This window comes from Balaenoptera musculus, chromosome 3 (genome assembly GCF_009873245.2).
Source record: "Balaenoptera musculus isolate JJ_BM4_2016_0621 chromosome 3, mBalMus1.pri.v3, whole genome shotgun sequence".
NCBI classification, from domain to species: Eukaryota; Metazoa; Chordata; class Mammalia; order Artiodactyla; family Balaenopteridae; genus Balaenoptera; species Balaenoptera musculus.
Window position 1 is genome coordinate 81,710,554 of NC_045787.1, and position 23,809 is coordinate 81,734,362.

At 34.8% G+C, this 23,809-nt stretch overlaps 1 protein-coding gene across 3 annotated transcripts in view; it reads right to left on the reverse strand.

Annotated features, from left to right (window-relative positions):
- Positions 1–8,639: 8,639 nt before the first annotated feature.
- SLCO4C1 (solute carrier organic anion transporter family member 4C1) overlaps positions 8,640–23,809 on the reverse strand; it is a 61,369-nt gene continuing 46,199 nt past the window's right edge. For 2 of the 3 annotated variants that reach the window (XM_036845513.1, XM_036845514.1), the window contains exons 8-13: positions 23,502–23,697; positions 17,979–18,132; positions 13,739–13,929; positions 12,396–12,460; positions 10,893–11,030; positions 8,640–8,933 (exon numbers count right to left, since the gene is read on the reverse strand). In XM_036845513.1, the coding sequence (XP_036701408.1) occupies positions 8,773–8,933; positions 10,893–11,030; positions 12,396–12,460; positions 13,739–13,929; positions 17,979–18,132; positions 23,502–23,697 (905 nt within the window). In that variant the 3' untranslated portion in view covers positions 8,640–8,772. The remainder of the gene's footprint in view (positions 8,934–10,892; positions 11,031–12,395; positions 12,461–13,738; positions 13,930–17,978; positions 18,133–23,501; positions 23,698–23,809) is intronic. The other variant, XR_005019173.1, reaches the window with a different exon arrangement.

The following is a 23,809-nucleotide window of genomic DNA, read 5'->3' on the forward strand; positions in this document are numbered from 1 at the left end:
CTCGTTAGTTACTGAATAGTGTCACTTCTAACTGGAAGTATTTCCAATGATCTGCATAAGAAAAGAATTCTGGCAAAATTACTAAAAGGATAGGAAATGAAAAAATGAAAATGTAATTTTTACCAAAGAGCCAGAAAGAATCCTCCATCAAGAAAACGTTCACCTCTTGCACTGTTGGTGGGAATGTAAATTGATACAGCCACTATGGAGAACAGTATGTAGGTTCCTTAAAAAACTAAAAATAGAACTACCATATGACCCAGCAATCTCACTACTGGGCATATACCCTGAGAAAACCATAATTCAAAAAGAGTCATGTACCACAATGTTCATTGCAGCTCTATTTACAACAGCCAGGACCTGGAAGCAACCTAAATACCCATCGACAGATGAATGGATAAAGAAGATGTGGCACATATATACAATGGCATATTACTCAGCCATAAAAAGAAACAAAATTGAATTATTTGTAGTGAGGTGGATGGACCTAGAGTCTGTCATACAGAGTGAAGTAAGTCAGAAAGAGAGAAACAAATACCATATGCTAACATATATATATGGAATCTAAAAAAAAAAAAATGGTTATGAAGAACCTAGGGGCAGGATGGGAATAAAGAAGCAGACCTACTAGAGAATGGACTTGAGGACAAGAGGAGGGGGAAGGGTAAGCTGGGACAAAGTGAGAGAGTGGCATGGACATATATACACTACCAAATGTAAAATAGATAGCTAGTGAGAAACAGCCGCATAGCACAGGGAGATGAGATAGGTGCTTTGTGACCACCTAGGGGGGTGGGATAGGGAGGGTGGGAGGAGGGAGATGCAAGAGGGAGGAGATATGGGGACATATATATATGTATAACTGATTCACTTTGTTATACAGCAGAAACTAACACACCATTGTAAAGCAATTATATTCCAATAAAGATGTTAAAAAAAAAAAAGAAAGAAAAGGTTCAAAAAGCAAACCACCTTTACTGTAGTAGCCAAGCCAACACTACCACCTGCTGGTAAAAATATAAATTGCAAGCCTGGAAAGGCTATGAAAGGATTTTAACACTTTTTCTGGAGACCAGCTTATTTTCATGTCTAAGTGCTTTAAATTTGCTTACCGAGTATAACTTCATAAATATAATTTTAGAATTATTATTCTATTATTCTATTGGGTAATCACCTAACTAAAATATGCGTTTGAGGTTTTTTGTTTGTTTGTTTGTTTTTTAATTCTAAGTTAACCTCAGCATGTTCCAATAAAAAAGAAAAAGCCTAAGCTTTGGAGCCAAAGATACCTGGATTCGAGTTCTAGCTCTGACACTTATTAGCTTTTTGGCCTTGAAAACTTAATTTCCCAGGGCTTTAGTTGTCTCACATGTGAAACAATTGATAGGACTGTAATGAGTATAAAATGTGTAATATGTCCAGCTCATTTCCTCATACCCAAGAGATAAACAAAACTGATATTTTCAATAAGCAAGAGCAGCCTCATTTTCACTAGAATTTACCTGATCTTTGCTATATTTTTTTAAAGTGTTTTCATGAGTAGTGTTACCCAACAGTTTTGCTGCTTATAATTTTCAGAACGTCAAATTCCTTGTCAAAGACCTACAGTAGGGGCTTCCCTGGTGGCGCAGTGGTTGAGAATCTGCCTGCCAATGCAGGGGACACGGGTTCGAGCCCTGGTCTGGGAGGATCCCACATGCCGCGGAGCAGCTGGGCCCGTGAGCCACAACTACTGAGCCTGCGCGTCTGGAGCCTGTGCTCCGCAACGGGAGGGGCCGCGATAGTGAAAGGCCAGCGCACCGCGATGAAGAGTGGCCCCCGCTTGCCGCAACTATAGAAAGCCCTAGCACAGAAAGGAAGACCCAACATAGCAATCAATCAATCAATAAATAAATCTTTAAAAAAAAAAAAAAAAAGACCTACGGTAATTATCATTACACCACTTAATTATAGAAAGAAGAAAGCCAACAATAACCTGATTTAATCTAACCAAGGCAAAAGCAGGATGTATATAAAGCAAGGGAAAGAGAGAGGAGAAGGAAAAAAATCAGATACATTTGAATCGGTGATGTATTTTTTCCTTTCCTTAGGCAAGCTTCTGCTTTGCTGACAAGTAGCAAAGACCAGCCAGTGTCCTGTCATTGGGAAACCAGATGGATCAGTTTTTTCCATATTCTTTGAAAGATCTCAGGAATATTGCTGAGGAGCATGTGCCAGGATGTCTTTGTTTTATGTCTGTCAGTGTCTTTTGCCTCTCCACTTAGTTATGTCAAATCTGCTCTGTTTTACTTTATTTATCAGAATTTCTCATGTCCCATCACCACATGATGCCATGCACTCAACCCCACGATTCTTGGATCCTTCCATGAAATAGGCTGTAGTAAATGTTAGGTCCACATTATTACTGAAGTACCTCGCTAATACAAGAAAAGGAATTCATCAAGTGCTGTCTCTAATTTTTTATTTCTGAAAGGAATAGCCTTAGGAAAAATTTAGAACAGGTAATTTCTCTCCATTGCTTTCCAACTTACTGGCACCCTTTCTTCCTCAATTCACTTTACTGCATCCCAGAGAACACATGCTTCTGTATTTTGAGAAGAAAGCCCCAGCAGCAAAATTGCCCAATTATTTCTTCTCTCTCCTTTACTTTCAAACCAAACTTGTATTTTCTTAGAGACCAAAATTAGAAATAAGAAAACATAATTAAATCACTGAGCACAAAATGTGATTCATGCTCTTCCCCCATCTTCCTCAATGTGTTAGTTCATATTCAGAAGTTCCCAGCCCTGATTTCACTTTAACAATCACCTAGGACATTTTTAACGCATTTAATTGGTCCTGGATGGGGCTTGAACAGTGTTTTAATGTTCCACAGGTGACTTCAATTATAGTCATCTTAGCCAACAACTCAACCCAAACACTAGTTAATGAATTTCAAAAAGTTAAGAAATAAATATTTTCACAGGTTAGAGAGGAAGAAATATACTAAACACATAATGTTTATTTCCTTTGAATAAGTAAAAGGAGGATACAAAAATAGTAATTCAAAAAGGTGAAACTCATGAAAAACAACATTTTAATCCCATTGTTACCTTCAAATACCTTCTGCAGGATCTGCTAGCTCTACCCCTTGAAAACATTCTTGGATAGATTCCATAGCTATGTGGCCATTTTTAGGTATCAGAAAGGTTCCATTTCTCTCTGGCCCCCGAATTAGAACTGACTTGTGGAAAAGAGTCCTAATAAGAGCAGTAGGTTAAATTCCTCGCTACGGACGGGCCCCAATTTACGATGGTTCAGCTTACCGTTTTTTCAACTTTAGGATTGAGGTAGGAGATAGATGGGCCCCTGGGCTGGACAGCTGGTGTCTGTCAAGTGGAGTAAAACTGAAGCTGTGTTCTCACCCAGACACTCCAAGACAAAGCTAGTGGCAGAAGCTGAGCTCTGCTCAAGGAAAGAGATAAGATGACCACTCCTGAGGTCAAGGAAAACTTCCCTGTCTGCACATGCGCAGGAAGGCTCCTTGGGGGTCAAAAAGGGAGGGGGCGCCACCCCATAATAAGTGTGGACATACCCCCAACAGGCCTCTGCGGTGGGATCCATCTTAGGAAAAAGTTGCGCATGCATGTTGGGGAGGGTCCTCGGGCAGGTCAGATGTGGGAAAAAAGAAACAAGATAATTGGCCAAAGTGAACAAAGACCCGGAAGGACTGTCCTACGTAAGTGATTTAAATCACCTCTTTACCGCGCTCCTCCTTCAGGACGCCCACACTCCTCTCCCGGTGTGTATCTCTGCCTAGTTTCTGACTTACTGAGCTCCTCCTCAGTAGAGAGGATGCCCACACCCTTTCTCTCTGGGTGTGTATCTCTGCCTAGCTTCAGTCTTAAACTGTTTCTCTGTGTGCTCTCCCGTACATTGTGCTGTGTCTCTAATAATAAACTTTGCACCTGTTTTTTACAGTTTTTGCCTCCTTGAAACATTCTTGCTTTCAAATGGGGGAAAGAGCCAGGGCCACTTTGCTTCTAGCCTCCAGCCCCTGGCGGTCTAGTGACTAGGATTCCTGCTTTTTATCCAGGCAATCCAGGTTCAATTCCTGGGCAGGGAACTAAGATCTCTCTTCAGGACCGCTCACTGCCATCTCTCTGAGATCAGGATGGTGGGAAAGTGATACTAATTCAGTAGAAATTGTCCTTCGACTTTTTGAATTTTGATCTTTTCCCGGGCCAGCGATATGTTGTAGATACTCTGCTGCCACGTGGACAGCAGCCGCCGCAGCTCCCAGTCAGTCACGTGGTCACTGAGGTAACCGATACAACCATTTTGTACTCATACAACCATTCTGTTTTCACTTTGTGGAATTCAGAATTCAATAAAATCAACACTTTATTATAAAATAGGCTTCGTGTACATGGTGTTGCCCAACTGTAGGCTAATATGTGTTCTGAGTACCTTTAAGATAGGCTAAGTCATGATGTTTGATAGATAGGTGTATTAAACGTATTTTTGGCTTACAATATTTTCAACGTACAGTGGGTTTATCAGGACATAACCCTGTTGCAAGTCAAGGGAGATCTGTAGTCCTTTTCATCTTCTGTATTCTTGTGCACTGAGGAAGGGGTGGAAGGAATAGAGGAAGAGAGGCAAAAACCTGACACCACCAGGACCTACATAATTTTCTCTTGACTAGCCCTGGCTGACCTCCATGCCCTCCATTATGGCAGGTCTACAAAAGCTGGTTTAACAATGGGGTGCAATTGTGGGTCAATACTGACATCTGAAATTATCAATTCCCAGGCAGGTTTACGCTCCCTTGAGTTGATTTCTTACAGACCTACCCACCTTACTTTCTTCCTGTAATAGGTCCTCACAGCAGGCAGCTCTTTCGGGCAGAGTCCCATCAGGGCTGCTGGAGAATGTCGCATTTCATGGCATCTCATGATCTCATGGCATGGGAAATTCTCATCTTCAGATGTTATGAGTGCAGCAAACCCTCTGAGGCTTCCTCTCTTTGCATTGTGATCCCTCAGCTTAAGCCAGGAACCCAATTCTGCGTTCCTGTCCTGCCTTAACATGTTGGGGTACATACTCCATTCTGACGGGAGGGACTGAACTCAGCAAACATCCAAGTAAGGAGGAGATACCAGCCTCCTTTCTTAGAAATACCCTCATCACTAGCGTGATTCTCTTAGGCTTTCTCATTTGACTTCGAAACATCCAGCAATAGTTGTTTTTTTAACATTGTTTCTAATATCATTTCTTCTTTGCAAATCAGCTCTTTGGGGGCATAATTTACATATAGCAAAATGCACCATTTTAATGTGCATAGTTCAACAATTCAAAAATAAGACTAATACTGCCATCATAGTAAATAGTTCTGCCATGCCCTTTTGCAGATGTGGTATTAACTGATTTCCCGGTTTAGGTCATTGTTCTATGGATATGTAAAATGTCAACATTAGGGGAAGCTGAGTAAAGCTTATAGGGGAATTGTATTATTTTTACAACTTTTTAAGAGCCTAAAATATTATAAAATAAAACTAAAAAAATAAACTCAGACAAGTTAAATCTAAAAAGAAAAAACTAGAATGTCAATTCTTGATAATCTTTATAAGCTATATTCATTTTAGTTAAAATTCTAAAATGTTTTGATCCAATTTACCAGATCTGTTTTTGATTTCTTAGTTATTTTTCATCACTCACATGTAACATATGTTAATGTTTATTGTTTGGGGTACAAACAAAAAGGCTAAAGGAACCTGAATGTGCTATAGTGAGGGGAAAAGAATATTACATCTCAAATTAATGTCCAATTTGATTTCTTTAAAGATATTGTACTGAGAATTTTGATAACCCAAGATGAATTAAATATAACCTTTCCAAGACACATTACTTTTGGTGTCAGATACTTCACAATAAACCATCTGTAACACATATCCTACTCATATAAATCCTATATATTCATCTGTCTTACATGGAAAATGTTATATGAAAGAATTTTAGACTATATTTCATAATGAATGGCTTATATTGAATTAAATACATCCATTGAGATAGCAGAAATCACTGGATTAATTAAATTAGATTCACCGACTTCAAAAGTACACTGATTTTCCCTCTCCCAACCATCAAATGTATGTGTATACATAAACAGAGACAAATCATATTTCAAAACCTGTGACATTTAATAAGGTTAAACACTTAAAACAAACTAATACAAACATTTTGATATTTTTTTTAAAATATACATTTTAGATAATTATTTATAATAAAGAAAATCTTGAAAAAAATAACAGCCACAATTTTACTTGTATTTTCTGTCACTTTACATAGCTAAACAATTATATACAGTTATTTCCATGTATAAGAGTTTTACATTTGTATTTCCTACAATTAAGAAAATCCAAAAGTTAAATTTTAAGACATATATCCAATTATGTACAAAAATCACCATAGTCAACTTACAGATTCAAACTTACTTAAAAATCATTATAAATTGTGAAAAATACATATTATGAAAAATTATGTTCTAAAAGTAGCATAATACCAACTCATATAATCTAGGTAAATCCAAAAGTATAAACGTTTATAAATTACAGTAGTGTCTATACTGCCCTATCATAAGAGGAGGTATTCTTTGTAAATATGTGTTATAAATAAAAGTCTGACTTCTTTCAAGTGCCAAAATTATTTTCACTTTAATCATTTTCATTTAAAGCTTTGTAAAAATGATTATCGTCTTTAAAATTGAGTATGCTGAATACAGTGAAACCCTTGATAACTAAAAATCATTATGAATGCCAATTATTTAGTGACTTATTCATCGAACTATATCTATGAGTGGGGTGATTTTTTTTCTTTCCTCTAAATTAAGTGGCTTTAGACTAATATGTTTTGTAATTATTGTTTCCTCTCTTTCTGTTGTTTCATATCTCTAATAATGAGTTCCTGAGGATTTGCCGTTATTTTACAGCTAGAAAATGTTTCAATTCCCTGCTTCCACGTATAGGATATAGAAAGCCTAAAATCTCCTTTTAGCCTTGGCTGGAAGAGGAATTTAAAATGTGTCTGCCTGGGTGGGAGGGAGACTGCTTCTGAATTGAGGTATCACGTGTTTGTTCCCCTGCCTACCTTGAACTGTCTCTTTGGTTGTTAATGAATTTCCTGCTTCTCAAATACCTGGGTTTTTGACCACCCATCTGGCTTCACTCTCTGGTGTTTATATGTTCCTGGTTTAAGTAGGTCTGTCCCTCTGATTCCTGACCCACTGCTCCTATAATTCTCTAATATTCAAGTGTGCTTGCTTGCCTAACTCTAATTCATTCCTTCTTGCATTTCAATTTATAAATGCTACTCATTTCCTGAATCATCACTGGCCACTAATTACCACCAAACATAATCTCCTAAACTCTGTGAAGCACTAATGCTTCTGATCCTGGTCTCCTATCAGGCCTTTACTCTGTTTGTTATTCTGATCACAGTGTATATAAAACACTGCTTGTAGAAAGCTAACCTAGGAAAAAGCTGATAATGAATCTTATTAAATTAGTAGCCTTATTTTATGAAATTTCAAATGGGTATAAACTTCAGCACTTCTCTTAATCAGTAAAATTCTTGACCAGGTAGAAGTTATTTTTATTGATGTTCACTGATCCATCTCCTACACATTCTGAGTAGACAAAGTTGGCCTAAGTCTGATCTGAAAACATGGAATTATAATGTTATCATATATGTGAAATACTTAATCTTTAAATAAGTGGATCAGTTAAAGAGTAGAGTTCAATGTTTTAATCAAACAACAATAATACATGCCTACTATGAGCAAAGCACTACTGAAGTGCTATAAGGAATGTACTAGGTGATCAGTTTTTAAAATGAGAAAAGTTAAAGTACTGAGTATACAAACATTGATCAATAGTTCATTAAGAAATCTTTTCAAAGAATATCAATAAAATGCATGTAAGCCATTAAAAAAAAAAAGAGATCTTTTCCTAACTGGCACTTTTCTTTACTGAAGCTGGCACATTCCTCTGGAAGACATGTAATTGAATAATACTATCATAGAATAATAAGAGGTAAGTGTTAAAAATCAGCAATATCAACAAATCACTTTCTGGAATTCTTGAGTTAAAGTGAAGATATGTGCATACAATGCTAATATTTCTGAATTCACTATGTACTGGGACACAAAGAAGGTAATTAACCAATATTCTAATAGTTCAGTAGCTTTCTGTAATAAATCAAGGACAGATTAGTATATGTATATTTAAAATCAAATAATATTATTTAGATGGTTTTAAATTCATGGTCATTCAATAACAGTTCTTGAAACTTCGAACATAAACTTGATGAATTTAAATTTTTACACCATAAATTTTCTAAAAAAGCCCAAACTATTGGCAATGATAATTAAGATAAAACAAGTTGTAAGAGGGATAGAAACATCACTTTGTTTTTAAAATGTAAAGTTTAAACTAATCATTGGTTTTATGGTTCTAGTATAGTTTATTAGTTGGGGATTTTGTACCTAGATGTACCTCTGTGTGTATATGTGTGTGTGTGTGTTTTGAGGCTTCTGATGGGCCTTGAAGGCACAGGTCTGTTTCTTATATTAAAACAAAACCAAATTAAGAGTCCATACATATACAGAAAACACATTTAATTATAAAATATCAATTTTTAAAATATGATTGTCCATATTGTATAGTTAATGCTGCAGTGACAATGTGTATTCTTACAAATGGAGGCCAATTTTCAATCTTCTTTTTTGCTGTTTTACCCGTCATGCCCTGCTTTGCTGAGATCACATTCTAATGAAACCGTAGTCACAACTGAATTCTGATTTTGAAATGGCACGTCCGTGCCTAATGGTGGCGGTTTATACAGAAAGACTGCAAGCCCATTGAAGAAAACGGTGATAATTTTACAAGTAACACCTAAATATAGAAACAAATATAAATCATGCATTTGGGCCTTTAATTATTACAAAAATTAATTCTCATTGAAAAATTCTTCATGAGTAGAAACTCACTACTTAAAGAGAAGTATATAAGCAATTAGTTTTATGTTTTAAATTTTTAAAACTTTAGTGAGAAAGTTGATATTCTTCAATAGAACATCTGTCCATAATTCAATGAACTAGTCCTTATTTTCTTTCTAAACAATGAAAATGTACAGTAATTATTCTATTTTTGGTTACAATAATACATTCTTAACCAAGGAAAAATAGCTTACGACATCCTTGAACCTGAATAATAAGTTGCAACATTTTCATGTCCATGATGAAAAGTAATTCTAAAAATAAAAAAGGCTTTGGAGTTCTTAAAAGAAAGCTTCTATGGGAATATATAACATTCAATACTCTTCACAGGCTTCAATTTGTCTTCAAAGAACTCTGATTTTAAGCTCAGTTATTTGAAGAAAAACTAGTTCTGGTCACAGTACAAGCATCAAAGTGCCAGCCAAATAAATTAAATGACCTCACAATATGGTTTTTGCAGTAGCTAATTTGTGTTAATCATTAATATTTTACTCAAACTGTGTATTTGAAAAACAGGAATACTCACTGCGCTAAGCGTTTCTAGATTTATAAGAAGAACAATTACATAGGTACTACTGTTACAATGTTCTTGGAATATTTAAAGGTATGTATGTTTTGGGGAAAAAAATTCTCATATTCACTACAGAGTAGGTAAAGGAACAATTCATTATCTATATTTTTTGGTCAAAAAGTACAAACATAACCAATAAATAAATTTTTAAGCATAAAAATACACTGAATAAAAAATGTTTTTTAACAGGTAAAAGTGATGGGAAGATTAATTTTGCCTATTCTAGTCAATATTTGTCTTCTCATTATTTTTCTAGATTTATATATTTATTTCTTCAGTGGATAATTTATTATTCTGTCATTATAAATTCAGACAGCATACTACGGATTTAAACACATGTAGGAGAAACAAGCTATCTTGATACATGTGCGAAAATAATCACACCACAATCACAATGAAAATCACACATTATTTTAAATACACACACACACACACAGTTGATTCTTGAACAACTCAGGGGTTAGGGGCACCGGCAACCCATGCATCAAAAATCCTCATATAACTTTACAGACTGCCCTCTGTATTTGCGGTTCCAGATGGCGGATTCAACCAACCCGAAGACTGTGCAGTACTGCAGTACATATTTATTGAAAAAAATCTGCTTATAAATTGACCCGAGCAGTTCAAACCCATGTTGTTCAAGGGTCAACTCTGTATGTGTGTGTATTTATATCTAGAATTTCTCTATTTTTAAATACTCTAATTTCTTAGGTTGTTTTTTTAAATTTTAAATTTTATCATACTCTTTCGAACTAGATGCATTGATCTATTTCCTTATTCTTAATTTTCATTGATTGCTTAACCAAGACTATGGAAGACAGACTACCAAAGGCAAAAAGGGTTAAACATCATGGCTAACCTTGTAAATCATAAAAAGGTTTCTTACAACGTGCCTTAGAGCCAAAAAATACTTCCCTACCTCAGCTCTATGTGCTTTCCAAAGCCCAGGTGCCTAAATGACAATCATTTCAGTTTCTTAGAACTCTCTTTTAGCTTTTTGTTATACTTTCCAAAAAAAGTTTGAGAGAAGTTGTTAAAAGAAAATTATATGATATGTGATACAATGAAAGCTAAAATGTTACTCTCTTCTATTTTAGACTGAGCCTTGCAGACTCCAGGTAAGACCTTTTATAATATGCTATGATAAATGATCTCGGCTTCAGGACTATAGGATAATCCAAAAGCATGGACTGAACATTTCAAAACCTAAGTAAGTAACAATAAGATTTTTCTTCTCTTGACATAATCCATTTATTCTAAAGATATCAAAAAGTCACCACTTACTTATGGCCACTAACATATAGGCCATCTTGATGTTATTATAAATCCAGCAAGCTCCTTTAATTCCACATTCGTTGATATCCCAGAGAACACATGTGCTGTCTATTGTGATGCCAAATATAATAGGCCCAGGTATTGTGCCTAGAAGAATTACACGTGAAATACACGTAAGTGAAGATTATAGTTTATAGTTACAGATTTTTTTATATATGATTTTGTATATATTTTATAAAAATAGGTATTAATCTGCCCATATGCAAATCAATCAGTTCATGTACAAGTAATAGGAATATAAAGAAACACAGATAAAACACTCTAAAATAATTATACATAATTATTATATATTTCTAATTAATTCAAGAAATTATTTTAATAAACATCTCTGTCATATATTGGGTTAATATTTAGTTAAGTAAATATTCTAATTCACTGCTTTTCTAATTTAATAAATGTCTTTGAAATTAGCTATTATACTTTAAAAAAATCAAAATAAATTATTGATGCACAGAATAAGTCTCCTAAACCACAGCATATATATTATGCGTGTGTGTGTGGGTGTGTGTGCATGTGCATGTAAACTAATGTGGGTGTGTGAGTATACATATTTATATATACATACACATACATACAGTGACATGACTGTGCATGGGAATGTACATATGTACATGCACACAAACATTCACACTAACATGCCTAGTTCACCATTAATTGTGCAACTATGGGCAAATCCCTGAATCTCTCAGGTCCTTAATTTACTCATATAAAAAATTGAAAAGTTGGTCTAGGGGATCTCTAATGTTTCCTGCTTTTGATTTTTACTTTTATAAATAATCTTAATATTATGGGTATAATATTATACATAAAATTATACACACATATAATTACGTGTAAGACATGTTTCTGCCTTTTTATTCTTCCTACATCTGGAACCTTAAAAATTTTCTGGCATAAATTATTTCTTCCATCAATTCTTAACTAGACACAATATTCACAGCACAGTTTTTACTGAAACATAAATTCATCATTTTTCAATGCTAATGTAACATAATTATGTCCTAAATGGAGTTAAATACAGGGAGGAAAAGGAATTACAATAGATATAAATAAGATTTTATCATAATTTATGTTAGTCATAGGTTTTATATGAATAGAAAAAAAATCATGTCTTTTACTTGCTCTATTAGAAATGTGTTGATGACCATATGTTATATTTTAAATAAATATAATATACTCTTCAGGGTTATATTTGCAACAGAATTGGAAACAACAGTTAACCAATCAGGTAGGTGAAAAGTAAAGTCATTATTTTCCTATGTGATATATAAATAATACTACATCTTGAATAGTGGAAAACAGCTTTCTTCAATGACAATTGCAGAAACTAATTGCAGTTCCACTGCAGTTAAACTAATTGTTTTCTTGGCACGTGATGTAAGTGAATAAATCAATAACAGTAATGAATAAAAATAACCAACAGTTACCAATGCATTAAGAAAAATGGCATACCTAATAATCGAAGCAACATACACTGTATTCCCAATGCTAGAGATCGCTGCTTTTGATTAACACACCTGGATATATTAAATGCATATAAGACAAAAAATGGTTGTATAGTATATTTACTCTTTGAGCAAATTCATTTTTATAACAGCTTAGCATTTCTAGATTAAAGCAAATACTATACACATGAAATAAACAAATTATTTATAACAGCTTATATACAGTTCAACCTTTCTGGAATTATAAGAGAAGAAAAATGTTATCTCAACTAAAATACTGCAAATAATACCAAAAAAGAGTCAAATGAGTTTTAACAAATGTATTGGATATGTATGAATTTTAGCAAATGTAAAGAAGAGAGGACATTCATTAACAAGACTTCTTTTTGACTGTCCCATAAGTTACAAGTCATATGACTTAAGTTGCAAGCAAATAATTCTTATTCTCTTATTAACTTTGAGACAGAAATCATACCTGTGAGTTACGGTTACAAATTGGAGGTAGTGTAAAACAATTTCTGATGCTCAATTTGATTCAACAATAATTCTTTAAGTAATAACTCTCAGAGATGAATGAGACATGATGTTGGCACACAAAAGAGTTAGATGGGAGATAGAAGAGATCAAGTCGTCTTTAAAAAATATATATGTAGGTAAAAAGTGACATAGATGTAATAGGTGTTATGTTAACAGACTACTTAATGTTTTTAGACAAAATCTCTGAAGCTTCTGTTTGTCAAAAAGTATGTGAAAAAGCAGTGAGTATCAAGGAACAAAAATTGAAGACAGAAAAAGCTAGTTTGTTAGGAAAGATATCGAAAGGCTGATGAGCTTATGGAAGGGCAAATAGGAAATATTTTTACAAAGTGGTGTGGAAGGAAGAAGAGCCAATGAAAGGCACAAAACACTGAAGAGCCAGGGGACAGCCAGCATATTTTACTGTTTACAGGAAGGTTTAATATCACAGCACCTACTGTATAAGACAGAATGCACATCATTCTGATTCTGACACATGTGGAATGCACTGCCATTTCCATCATACTCAAATGCAAATGATTATAACTCCAGCTTACAACCAAAGCCTCATGAAAGAAGCAGAGAAACTAGCATCGAGTACATGCCAAGTAGGCAATGTTAAGACACTTTCACAACCATGATCTTGTTAAAGCCTCAAACATCTTGGGTTCAATGAGGTAGCTTTCCCAATGCCACAGAACTAATGCTCTTGTAAGGGCTGAATTAGTATTGGAACCAACAGTCAATATAAACCCCAAATAAATCCCTAAGTCCATTTTTTTTTCATTCAACATGTTGGCTTAGGGATGGCAAATTTCACAATATAACACATACCTTAGGATAGACACAGTTATAGGAGTACCAGCCATGAAGGTAAAAACAATTGCAGCAAAGAAAATGCCAAGGAATACAGGCAAGTTTTTACATTGACTTGAACACTTCCCAGCTTGAGCTTCAAAACTAAAACTTGATGGAGTAGGTGTTACTTCTGTTTTTCTTTCAATACATGAACAGTTATAATATACCTGGAAATATTAGACATAAACATACTAAAAGTGCTTATCTTCAAAACATATTTTATCATTGCAAATTATGTGAGTTTTAGACATGGCAAACACTTACACAGTCTTAATTCATAAACAACAAATAGTGATGAGAAACAGTAATAACCCTTAAGAAATCAAGCAAGTGAAAACAAGGGGCCATAGTTACAAAGTAGAATAATCTGTATTTGACTTTTGTGTCCATTATTTTAACTTGTAACCTATTATTGATTCATGTCTTATAAAACAAATTGACAAGAATATAACAATTAGATGATCTCACACATTCTAGGCTGCTTTCAATAGATCACAATTGTTCAAATAGTTTTCCTGCTAATTTTCTTCTTTTCCATTATTAGGACACAAAGAAAAGCATGCATAGTGACAATCTCACTATCTATGCTAGTTTGAAAGAACTAACACTCTAATTTTAACAATTGCCACAGTAAATTAACTAATACATTACAAGAGTTTGGGGGGAAAAAAAACTACTTTCAACTAAACCTTTTTACTATAATTTTCTGAACTTTTTGAATTGTTTTACCAAAAGCAAACTGGACCCTTCTTAAGATGACATATTTATGATAATCAAAAACTAGAAGTTATTACATTATCCTGAAGGCTATTTTTTATTAACATATTAACTATTTAATATATATATACACACATATATATGCACATATGTGTATACATATAAATTAATAATATGAAATGTTGGAAAGTAACATGTTTAAAAATCACAAGTATTACTTTGTAGGAAAAGAGTTCAGGTATTTGAAAAGTTAGGCATAATCATTTTTTAAAGGCTTTTTACATCTCAACTCCATCCTTACTACAAATCTTTTTATATGTTTAAGGCCTCAATAAAGTCAGAGCAGAGCTAGAGAAGTCAAAGTGAAGTGGTGCTTTTACTGTCCCAAAGGCCAGAGACCACTGGTACTGATTCAGGAAACTCAAAATATGCAGGTGACATTCCTAAAATGAAATATTACATACTCAGCAATCCGATATGTCAAATAATGAAATAAAGTAGCCTTTAAAAATTTTAAGAAGGAAAACTGAAAACAGTATTTTGTATCTTAATAAAGCTTTACAACTCTCTTACATAAAAAAGTATACATTTGCCTATAATATAGCTAGCTGCTAGTCAACATCTGTTTTTGTAGTTCAGATCACTGGTAGGAAATATATTCTATTTCTGTGAACAAATGTGCATATTTATTACATTATTTTCAATGCATTTTGCCTATCTGATATATTTCATAAAAAAATCCTGTGAAAAAATGAGTTGTTTCATGGACTAGTTGGACATAAAAAAGCCAGGTCAAATAGAAAATTTGGAAGTCAAAATAACTTGCTTTTCTGAAACAATCCCTAGAAGACAATTTATTGTTTAAAATGGTAATGATAATATTTGGTGCCAAATATAAATATCGAATTAACCATGTCAGAATAACTAATACCATTTCAAGTGTGCTCTGGGTATTAGATTTTTTATTTATTTACTTATTTATTCATTTATTTTGGTTTCCTTCTGCAGGATGGTATTTGTGTCTATACATTTTGTTATGTGAGTAAAACCCTTCCATTAATTTAATTCCTTGTCATAATCTTCTAATTAGAGTTAGTCAATAGCACTTATTGATTGATATTTTATATACAGGAAAATGCTACCTACTCATCTGCCTCTCAAAGGAATAGTTTACCTTCCAGGTAGTTCTGAGTCTATGATATGTATTATGCTCACTTGTGGAATCTGATTCCTTATAACTGACACAAACACCTAATTTTCTCAACCTGTTTTTTTTTTCTTTTTTTTTCAGTTGCATTTTTAATTAATTAATTAATTTATTTATTTATTTTTGGCTGTGTTGGGTCTTTGTTTCTGTGCAAGGGCTTTCTCCAGTTGCGGCGAGCGGGGGCCACTCTTCATCGCGGTGCGCGGGCCTCTCACTATCGTGGCCTCTCCTGTTGCGGAGCACAGGCTCCAGACGCACAGGCTCAGTAGTTGTGGCTCACGGGCCCAGTTGCTCCGCGGCATGTGGGATCTTCCCAGACCAGGGCTCGAACCCGTGTCCCCTGCATTGGCAGGCAGATTCTCAACCACTGCGTCACCAGGGAAGCCCCTCTCAACCTGTTTTGAAACTAAAGCAACCCCAGATGTCCACTGGTTTGAAGGTATGGTAACCCTCAGTTTTTGGATCTTAAAAATCTTCCATTAAATTTTCACAGGAACTTTATGGTAGTTATCTAGTTAGTTTTACTCCAAGGATTAAAACTGCACATGTCAACCAAGTCTATTAAGTCTGCTATGATTCACATTTTTTCTGGCATATTTTTCAATGTTCTTAGACAACTATTTTTAAATCTATAAGCTAAGTAATATGAAAAAAAATGTATACTGTTTCTCACATTCTGGTTTACCCCCAGCAGAAAGATGAAATCCTACATCTCTGTTGAGATAAATGTTCAATGTATTTATTACACACAAAATCATTAAAGATATGTGTACATATGCACAGACATATATTTATGTGTGTATATGAACATATAAATGTGTATAACCACACACACACATACAGACATCTGTGTTGGTTCTAAAAGAAATCTGAAGTACTGTTACAGATTATTTCAATTAATGATTTCTATTTATTTATGTAAAAATCTTTTCTTGCAATTTTAAACTTATCTTTATATAGAAAAAGGAATGCCATTTCACTAATCCATAATTCAAATATCCAAGATTGTGCTGTTTTGTCATATAATTCTTACATACCTTATTCATTGTAGTCTCTTATATCATATTATATATTTCCCTCAGGTCTTTTTAAAGTTATCACATTATCTATTAATGCATAACATTACCTATTATGTACTACTAGTAATGTGAATATTATTTCTTCCCAGGCTATTAAATTTAACGAAGATAAAATCTTTAGAGTGTAGATGTAGTACAACAAAATTCTATTGGATTTTCTTAAACCATTTAACTGTATTAAAAAGAAATCATATTTAGGTAAACTGATATGCATTCTTTTTTTTAAAATTTTATTTATTTTTTGGCTGTGTTGGGTCTTCGTTGCTGCGCGCGGGCTTTCTCTAGTTGCAGCGAGCGGGGGCTACTCTTCATTGCAGTGTGCGTGCTTCTCATTGCGGTGGCTTCTCTCATGTGGAGCACGGGCCCTAGAGTGCGCAGGCTTCAGTAGTTGCAGTGCGTGGGCTCAGTAGTTGTGGCGTGCGGGCTCTAGGGCACGTGGGCTTCAGTAGTTGTGGCACACAGGCATAGCTGCTCCGCGGTATGTGGGATCTTCCCGGACCAGGGACAGAACCCGTGTCCCCTGCATTGGCAGGCGGATTCTTAACCACTGCGTCACCAGGGAAGTCCTGATATGCATTCTAATCCACAACTAGAAGTAAACTTGCATTTGAGAACGGTTTAGTGATTTGTATATTTTTTTTAATGTGTCCATGGTGTATCAATTAAAAGCAACAAATATTTATTGTGTTTTTATTATATACACTGTACTCAGTAAGAATAAGAGAAGTTCCCTGACTTCGAGCGACATAAAGTATAGTTGAGAAAAAATATAACAATGTAAAAAGGTAAATAATATTTCACTTCTATAACAGAAGTGATGTTATAAAGATGTATGTGAGGAACTGCTAAATTGATTTTTCAACAGTAATTGAATGTGAGGTATAAAGGAAGAAGAATCTTTTTCAGTTGGAGTGGTCAGGGGCCTTTTTTTTTTTTTTTAATTAAGGTAAGAACACAACAAGTTTTAAGTGTACGATGCATTATTGTTGACATAGGTACAATGTTGTACAGCAGATCTCTCGAACTTATTCATTTTACTTGACTGAAACTTTATGCCTGGCTTCTGAATGGAGGAGGTGGGCCAGGAAGGAAAGACTAGGCACAGCATGACACCACTAGAGGGATAAAGAAGGGCATCCAGAAATACACAAACATACTGCCTCATTAAGGTATGTAAGGAAGTAAGGTAAAGTAAGGTAAAGACACAAGTTACCTTTGGATGTCTTTTGGAAACAGAATTTGTACAACCTGCATAGCAGGGAGAAAAATATTGGATTCCATTTCCTCCACAGATAGGATAATAATATGATCGCAGACAGTTACAATTGGCATTACAAGGAGCGGTCAAGTTTCCCAGTTCTCCTGTCCTGTCAACAAGAAATAAAAGATGGGTAAATTATCTATGTTCTAACTTTTAATGAACAGTTCAGAAGCATTGTTATATCTTGCCATTCAATCATTTATTCACTCACTCAACACTTCATTTAATTACTGAACAACTAAAACAAACAGAATGTCTGCCTTTTCACATAGCGCTTAATTAACTTCTTGTGGAAGAGACAGGCAGTAGAAACAATAGCTGTATAATATAACGTCTGTCAATGATTTAAAAAACATAGGCAGAGTAAGCAAATAAAGCAGTTTCTCATTTGGTACCAGATAATTCTTTTTTTTTTTCTTTCTTTCTTTCCTTTTTTTTTTGTTGTGGGGTGAGGGAGGGCTGGTTCTGTGGATTGTAGGCTATTTAGCAGCAACCCTGGCTTCTACCCACTGGATGCCAATAGCATCCCCTTAGTTGTGACAACCAAAATGTATCCAGACACTGCCAAATTTCCCTGGGATGTCAGTGAAATTTTAAACCTGGAAGGATGAATACAATTGTAATCTTCAGCATACTCACTTTATCAATGGGAAAACTGAGTCCCAGAGAAACTAATTTACTTTTCTTTCTTTTCCAAATATAATACTCCTGGTTGCCAGGCTCGGTGTTGTTCCATGCTGCCTCTTAATAGGAGGAACATCTTTTAAAATATAAAGGGTTACCCTAGGCAAAGATACTTCTCCAATCCCTTATTTATTTATTCATTAAAACAATATATATTGAGCAAGTGCTAGGCCCTATGCTGGGTATTGAGACTACAAAGCTGATAAGACAGTCGCCATTCTCAAAGATTTCACAGTCTAGGAGTAGAGTGGACACAAATTTATACACTAATATGGTTATAGACTGTGGTTCTAGATATCAACAAAGTGTATTTTAGATATCTGCACTGAGGAATGACACTTAAAACAAGCCAAAGTTTAGATAAGAGGGTCTGAAGGAGCATCTGCCTGAGATAAGTCTTAAAGAATGAGTAAGAGTTAGCTGAGTAAATGGGGAAGGTGAAGGGTACTTCAGAGAAGCTGATAAAAGTCAAAAGGTGAGAAATAGCATTCTATATGGAGAAATATGAATGATGTCTGAGGCAGAGAGTGATAGGAAATGTAGTTGGAAAAGAGTCATGGACCAGATTGTTGAAAGCCTCATGGGCCTTGTTAAAAACAATGTGCTTTAACTTATTTTGAAAAGGTAATCAAGTATTTTAGACTGAAAAGTGGCAATGTGAAAAGTACACTTTAAAGAAATAACCCTAGCAGTTATACAGAGTTTGAATTTGGAGGAAGGGGACTAGTTACAATACCCTAGGCAATAAATTATGATAATGTGTAGGAGAACTAAAATAGAATTTTGATTAAAAAAAAACAGATTTGAGAAATATTTTGGATGTAGAATCAGTACGATTTGGTGTTTGGTTGACTGAAGATAGGAACAGGATGGAAAAGTCAAGAGTGACTCCTAGTGTCTAACTTGGCATTTTGGTAGAGAAGAACTAGTTTTGGGGAAGAGGTGATGGGTATGGTTTTATACATATTGAGATTAAGAGTCTCAAATTTGGTGAAGAAATCTGGCCTGGAGCCAGGTATCTTAATATCCATTTGCATATAGATGTAGCTGAAACTCTGAGAATGATAAGATCAACCATATAAAGAGTGGGAAGAGTACAGAGAGGTCTTGGGAGTTCATTTATTTCATGAATACGTAGTGAGTTCCAATCATGTGCTAGACTCAAAGTGGTGGAAATATATCTAAAATAAATAAAGAAATAGAGATAAAGATAGAGGAAGGAAGGGAGGGAAGGAGGGAGGGAGGAAGGAAGGAAGGAAGGAAGGCAGGGAGGGAGGGAGGGAGAGAGGGAGGCGGGGAGGGGGAAATAAAGGAAGGGAGGAAGGGAAGATGGAGGGAGGGAGGAATAAAATTCCCTGCAACCATGAAGCCAAGTTTCTTGCACTGGGGATCAAAAACAGTAAATGAAATTAAAAAAAAAAAAAAAAAAAAAAAAAACAGTAAATGAGCGATTTATCTAAGTATCAGAAGATAATAACTGCTATGTTGCAAAATGATGATACTTAAGGAGTAAGTGGAGAACAAGAAGCTCATGAAGGAAATAGATTAAAGAGAAGGATATAAAACAAATGGGGAACAAATCAGTAGGGAGTTTGAAGGAAAGGGTGATCAAAGAGTAAATTTTAAGTAATTCGTCTCTCTGCTTAGAGTCTCTCTGTCTTCAAATCTATTCCACAGGCTGCTGCTAGATGTCTTTATCAAGCATGATTCCATTCATGAAAGCAATCAGGATAGTCTCTGCCCACCTCTAGTTTACAATATAGATGTAGAAATAAGGTGACAGAAAAACTGTCCCTGAAACTCTAGAAATAGCCTCTATACAATAATTTTTAAATTAAAAATTTCCAATATATAATCCCCATGTTATTGATAAATGATTACTAAGAACATGAAAGTTTAAGACAGTCTGAGGCAAACTACAGTAGAAACAAAGAAATATAGAATATATTCCTTATTATCAAGGGTTAATCACTTTAGCCTACACATTTTCTAAAGGTTTATTTCATAAAGTAAAGGGGAAGCTATTACCAGGAAAATAGCCAATGCCTGTGAAGTTTATTAAATTTTCTTAACATATACATATTCTTTTTAAAATGTATAAAATATCTTAAATTTTTAAAAATTGAATATTAAAAGTATTTAAAATATATCATTTTGATTATACACAAAATATATTTAATAATTTTAAAAATACACATAAATGTGTGTTTATACATACATATATGTATATATGAGAAACATGTTTATCACGAATAGCTGAATTTAAACATTAATGTCTTATGTGAATCCAAACTATTATTCTATAATTATGTTTCTACAATAAGCAAAGATTTCCCTAAATCTACTGCAACTCCTTGAAAGACATGCCTCTTTAAGGCGCTGTTTCAGATAAGCAATGAAATTCTAGCTATAGGCCAGATAGGGAAAAAATATTGTGTGTACTTACTACAAACCCTGCAACTTCACAACCTCTCTTTCTCCCACTTCACTAAGGAGTTATTCCTTGAGCTTCTTAGTCTGTTCTTTCATTGTACTTTTTCTTATACACATGATTCTTGCATAAGGTTATTACGACTAAGCTGTCCATGATATGGACATTTTTTTTTTTTACCTTTTTTTTTTTAATAACTATATTTTTTCTTCCCTCTCTTTGTTTTTTGCCAAGTGCTATTTAAATTTATTTATTTATTTTTATTTATGGCTGTGTTGGGTCTTCGTTTCTGTGCGAGGGCTTTCTCTAGTTGTGGCAAGCGGGGGCCGCTCTTCATTGCGGTGCGCGGGCCTCTCACCGTCGCGGCCTCTCTTGTTGCGGAGCACGGGCTCCAGACGCGCAGGCTCAGTAATTGTGGCTCACGGGCCTAGTTGCTCCGCGGCATGTGGGATCTTCCCAGACCAGGGCTCGAACCCGTGTCCCCTGCATTGGCAGGCAGATTCTCAACCACTGCGCCACCAGGGAAGCCGGATATGGACATTTTAATATGCAGGGCACATAGCCAAATCAAGAATCTGGGACCACAGAGAAAAATGATCTGACAATTTCACACCTCCATTGTGACTTCAAGCCTTATCTCTTTATTAATAGAATCTACACACACCCGCACACACATCCCGTGTGTGTGAATGTGCGTGTGTACATGTGTATACTCACTTTCAGTTTTTTCACCACTAAGAATGTGTATGTAATTAAGCTCTGTCTCTATGTCCCAGATCGTGATATCTCTCGATGTCCAGCCCCCACAGGCACCTCGAACTGACACCACCTCACTTGCTTTCCCTCCTGATTAGGCTAAGGCCACTCATCTGGTAGTGACTCTTGTTTAAGGTAGAAAATATCAGATGGATTCACATCCACATCATCTGTGCATCAAGGTGATAGAGTAGTATTAAACTATCCAGAAGTTTCTGTACTTCTAAAAGGAACATACAAAAAAAGTGGTTTCTTGGGGTACATTTGGGTGAAGTTTATAGGTGTCAGTCAGGTTCTGCACAACTTACCTCTATCTATCTTTCGACCTTTCCAGGTATCTTTCTACTATTTCCAGACACATGACCTAAGCGCCATTCAAACTGGTCCCTGAATCTAGCCTTCACTTTCTAGCATTTATGCTTTGGCTTAACATATTCCTTTGCCATTCCCTCTTTCCCAAATCTTTCTCTCTCAAGCTTTTTGTATACTTAGACGATATTTTAGCCCTATTTCTCTATTATGCCATGAAGCCATTCCTAAATCTAATTAAAGAAACTGAAAAGCTCTTTTTAATTCCATAGCCTTTTATATCTCTCACCACCTAATTCATTGTTCATTCACTGTTTTGTTTCCCAATCTATCCTGCTACCCTGGAAACTCCTTTAGAGTAGGAATTTTGCCATAAAAGTCTGCCAGAGGAAGCAGTCGATGAATTGTTGAACAAATGTAATGGAGCTGGACTAAACACTGCTTTAGAACGTTTTTCATTAATATAAAAGAATGACAGACATGAACAGTAGCTACAAATCATGATAATTGTTATTGGCAAACTTTTCAAAACAAACTTTTCCCTTTATTTAGGTTATCTGAATGCCATATTAATACAAAATTAGAGAGTCCTTGACCTGGAGCACCATCCCCTTCAACAGTCTCAAAGACATATATTCAAACAATTAAAGCAGCACCGTAGGCCATAAAATACACTGCTGGGCAATGTCCTACAGCCTGATCCTCTACTTGTGGCTTAGGATTTCAAAGCAAAACAAACAAGGCAAAGAAAGATAAAATGGTCAAACCAGTTATAGGTAGAAATATGTTTACAGGTCATAACAACAAAAAGTTATTTATTTCTCTATAATAAACATGAACTTCTAAAGTAAACACAACAGTGATTAGTATCACCTAGCTCTAGCTTCATTTTAATTCTCTACTAGCCTATTTTCAATCCATCTAATAAGAGAATTTCACCATACGGAGTTTTAAAATTTAAATCAATAGGAACATAAAATGTGAAATTCTCCCTAGGATGTTGAATCCATTACGGACAAAGATTCTGTAATATTAATCTTTGTATCCCTGAGTATAGTACTCAGTATAGAATAGTTGTTTCTTAAATTCTTTCTGAAAAAATATCCAACTGTTAATATGATATCAATTACTGAAACTAAAAATAAAAACTACATATTCTTACATAGGAAAAGCAGCCTTCCAACTTTTTTAAAAAAGCCAATTTCTTATCATTTTATTTAAGAAAGCATATACTTGGAAATACACATAGTTTTTTACTCTGATATTAATATCAAAAAGCAGTGAAATATATTTACCCATTATATGATTCAGATACACCTGCAAATGGCTCATTTTCACAGTTGGCATAAACAAATACAAAAGTCAGTGCAAGTGCAGTTATAGACGTGAGCAAAGCAAACTTCATTATGTTTTTACACGTCATTTTGAATTTCGAAACAAGGATACCACCTAAAATCTGACCAAGAGCAGCTCCAGGAATTAAAACAGTCCCTAATGAGAAAGAAGACACAGTGAGAAAACATACACGTATACTGAGTAACTTATACCAACAATTGGAAAACATCAAAAGCAAGTAGTACTATGGTTTTAACATCTGAAAGCA